The 1554-nt window shown below is 50.0% G+C and overlaps 1 protein-coding gene across 1 annotated transcript; it reads left to right on the top strand.

The window, feature by feature from the left end:
* Positions 1-590: 590 nt before the first annotated feature.
* On the top strand, positions 591-1296 carry N656DRAFT_785815 (uncharacterized protein; the record flags this gene model as incomplete). The annotated part of the gene is made up of 1 exon (XM_064816465.1): positions 591-1296. A coding segment is annotated over exon 1 (185 nt), but the record flags the coding sequence as incomplete, so codon positions are not given.
* Between the last annotated feature and the right edge of the window lie 258 nt (positions 1297-1554).

Below are 1554 nucleotides of genomic sequence, written 5' to 3'. Positions count from 1 at the left end.
ACCACCACACACACCAAGGTCAGCAATCATCACCATCTGATCCATTTCAGAGGCATCCACTTACATTCTATACGACCACACACGCGAAGGTCAGCGGGTTCTATAAGGCCATAGCCCATACGCATACCTCCAACGTATGATTAATGCAAGAGGAGCCTTCGGATACTTAGCTAAAACATACTTCCTATATAATACGTTAGATTGAAAACCTGACGCCTTAGGTACAGCAGCGTAATATGGATCTTACTTCAAAATTGTCATGAATCCAGCCAGGGCGTTCCGTGGACTCTGATGCCATTTTGAACTGGACTCTACTGAACGTTATAAGCTCAAGTGTAATGGGAAATTTGGCCGGGTTTGAATCTCTCTGCTTACAAGGTAATATTGGGCACCATTAAAATTAAGCGTCGAGGAGGAAGAAAAAGGCGGGGTTGTGCCCGCAGATGGATGGATGGACGGAATTTATTTCGCCCGGAGACACGAAGCCTAAAGGGCCTTGGCGCGCGCGCTAACTACATCCGATTCGTTGACATTCGGTCATCAACTTGTCCAGGCCTCTACTCTTTTCTCTTTTTCTCACGCCACCTGTTGCCAAAAGCTATCTGATGGATTGGTCAGACCCTCTGCGTCAACCCAACTCTACCGACGAAGTCGAGAACAGACAGCTCATATTGAGCCCCGATCAGGCCGACCTTCCGCGGACAGCAAGCCCGACCCTGGATCACATGCTTACCTTCCTCTACATAGCGTACTCCATGATGGGGCTGCTCTACGAGTAATTCCTACCTTCAAGAACACATGCAGGCGATTGTGTACTCTCCATGCACAAGTGGAGAGTACGCATCGTGGTTGGGTAAATGCCGCCATTGGAGGCGGTGTCAAAGGTTCTTAGCCGCTTCGGAAGGCTCGCAGACAGTTCTTCATCTTGGTAACTCCATATCATACTAGATGCTCTTGATGAGTGCATTACCAGAGCCGAACTGCTCGACTGGATGAAAACGCTGGTTGGGCCTGATCTGAAACAAGTTCACCTCGTCGCCACAAGCAGGCGAGAAGAGGAGCTCGAATCCTGTCTTGGTGGATGGATTCATACCGACAACAGAATGCCGATAGACATGGATTCTGTCAACGAGTATATCCGCTCTTATGTCAAAGCGAGGCGGTCAGCTGGTGGTAAGTGACGGGGCATGTCTCGCCATTCTCTGACGGCGTGGCTAGCAGGAAGCCCAGGATCAGTGCGATGATCTCGGTCGGCATGTTGTCGAAGGGGGGGCGATGCGGGGAGGCGACTGCCATGGCGGCGTCGTGATGAGAATTGTAGAGACTCCGAGCCTCTCGCGAGGACCGAAGACCGACGGCCAGCTGTAATTGTTTGTCTAGGTCCTTTTTGGTGGGTATTTTGCCGGAAATCCCTTGTTGAACATCACGCTTATCCTTCGTAAGATCATAACAAGCAAGTGGTTTGCAGCAGATCATCATTATAGAGAGGAAGAACTGGCGACCTTCAGCACAGTAGATTTTAGACAAATCAACCATCTTACAGCCGGCTTTTCC

This window comes from Canariomyces notabilis (genome assembly GCF_033297395.1).
Source record: "Canariomyces notabilis strain CBS 508.74 unplaced genomic scaffold N656scaffold_64, whole genome shotgun sequence".
NCBI classification, from domain to species: domain Eukaryota; kingdom Fungi; phylum Ascomycota; class Sordariomycetes; order Sordariales; family Chaetomiaceae; genus Canariomyces; species Canariomyces notabilis.
The sequence above is the reverse complement of the archived record's forward strand: the minus strand, read 5'-3'. Positions and strand labels throughout refer to the sequence as shown.